The following is a 1,592-nucleotide window of genomic DNA, read 5'->3' as shown; positions in this document are numbered from 1 at the left end:
CCTGTAATCCCAGCACTTTGGGAGGCCGAGGCGGGCAGATCACGAGGTCAGGAGATCGAGACTATCCTGGCTAACACGGTGAAACCCCGTCTGTAAGAAAAATACAAAAAAAAAATTAGCGGGGCGTGGTGGCGGGCGCCTGTAGTCCCAGCTACTCGGGAGGCTGAGGCAGGAGAATGGCGGGAACCCGGGAGGGAGAGCTTGCAGTGAGCTGAGATCCGGCCACTGCACTCCAGCCTGGGCAACAGAACGAGACTCTGTCTCCAAAAAAAAAAAAAAGAATGAGAACTAACTCTGCTTTCTCTTTCCCAGCAAGTCACAATTTTATGTATAGCAAAACTGTCAAGCGGCTGTCCAAGTTACAAGAGTATCAACAGTATTATCCAAGCCTGACCTGCGTCATGGAAGGAAAGGACATGGAAGGTACAACTCTGCAATGAGCAACAAGACTTCCCTTGCTATTAATCAAATTCCTAGTCTGATGGTTTATCATCGTCAGCACTAAAGGCCTAAACTAAAGGCCTAGTTTTTCCTACTGCACTCTTTATCTACTTGGTGTCTTAAATAGACACCTCAGGCCGGGCGTGGTGGCTCATGCCTGTAATCCCAGCACTTTGGGAGGGTGAGGCGGGTGGATCACCTGAGGTCGGGAGTTCGAGACTAGCCTGACTAACATGGAGAAACCCTGTCTCTACTAAAAATACAAAAAAATTAGCTGGGCGTGGCGGTGCATGCCTGTAATTCCAGGTACTCGGGAGGCTGAGGCAGGACAATCTCTTGGACCCAGGAGGTGGAGGTTGTGGTGAGCTGAGATCATGCCATTGCACTCCAGCCTGGGCAGCAAGAGTGAAACTCTGTCTCAAAAAAAAAAAAAGGCTAGGCACAGTGGCTCACACCTGTAATCCTAGCACTTTGGGAGGCTGAGGCAGGTGGATCACGAGATCAGGAGATTGAGACCATCCTGGCTAACACGGTGAAACCCTGTCTGTACTAAAAATACAAAAAATCAGCTGGGTGTGGTTGCAGGCGTCTGTAGTTCCAGGTACTCGGGAGGCTGAGGCAGGAGAATGGCCTGAACCCGGGAAGTGGAGCTTGCAGTGAGCCGAGATCTTGCCACTGCATTCCAGCCCAGGTGACAAAGCGAGACTCCGTCTCAAAAAAAAAAAAAAAAAAAAAACACCTCAAAATTAAAGTATCAAACAAGGGTCCTCAGAACTGTCTCACTTTCTCCTGCTCCCATCAATACTAAAGCTTAAAACTCGAGAATCATTCTTAGCAGTTTCTCTTTACTTATCATCTTCACCCCCACATCCAATTAATCACTAAGTTCAACGGTAAATATATCCCTCTCCCTATACAGTTCTGAATTAACTGAAAAATAAATATACACAGGATATAAATATATACAGTTCTGAATTAACTGAAAAATAAATATAAGAGTAAAATTATACCTGGCATGGTGGCTCACATCTGTAATCTAAGCACTTTGGGAGGCCAAGGCAGGCAGATCACCTGAGGTCGGGAGTTCCAGACCAGCCTGACCAACATGGAGAAACCCCGTCTCTATCAAAAATACAAAATTAGCTGGGCGT

The 1,592-nt window shown here is 47.0% G+C and overlaps 1 protein-coding gene across 1 annotated transcript in view; it reads left to right on the top strand.

The window, feature by feature from the left end:
- CLEC4C (C-type lectin domain family 4, member C) overlaps nt 1–1,592 on the top strand; it is a 26,798-nt gene that overhangs the window by 5,888 nt on the left and 19,318 nt on the right. Inside the window, exon 3 of the mRNA XM_011983086.1 lies at nt 313–423. Coding sequence (XP_011838476.1) covers nt 313–423 — 111 coding nt within the window. The remainder of the gene's footprint in view (nt 1–312; nt 424–1,592) is intronic.

The sequence above is a fragment of the Mandrillus leucophaeus genome, unplaced genomic scaffold (genome assembly GCF_000951045.1).
Source record: "Mandrillus leucophaeus isolate KB7577 unplaced genomic scaffold, Mleu.le_1.0 Scaffold245, whole genome shotgun sequence".
In the NCBI taxonomy this organism is placed as follows: Eukaryota; Metazoa; Chordata; class Mammalia; order Primates; family Cercopithecidae; genus Mandrillus; species Mandrillus leucophaeus.
This window is presented reverse-complemented; position numbering and strand designations above follow the sequence as displayed.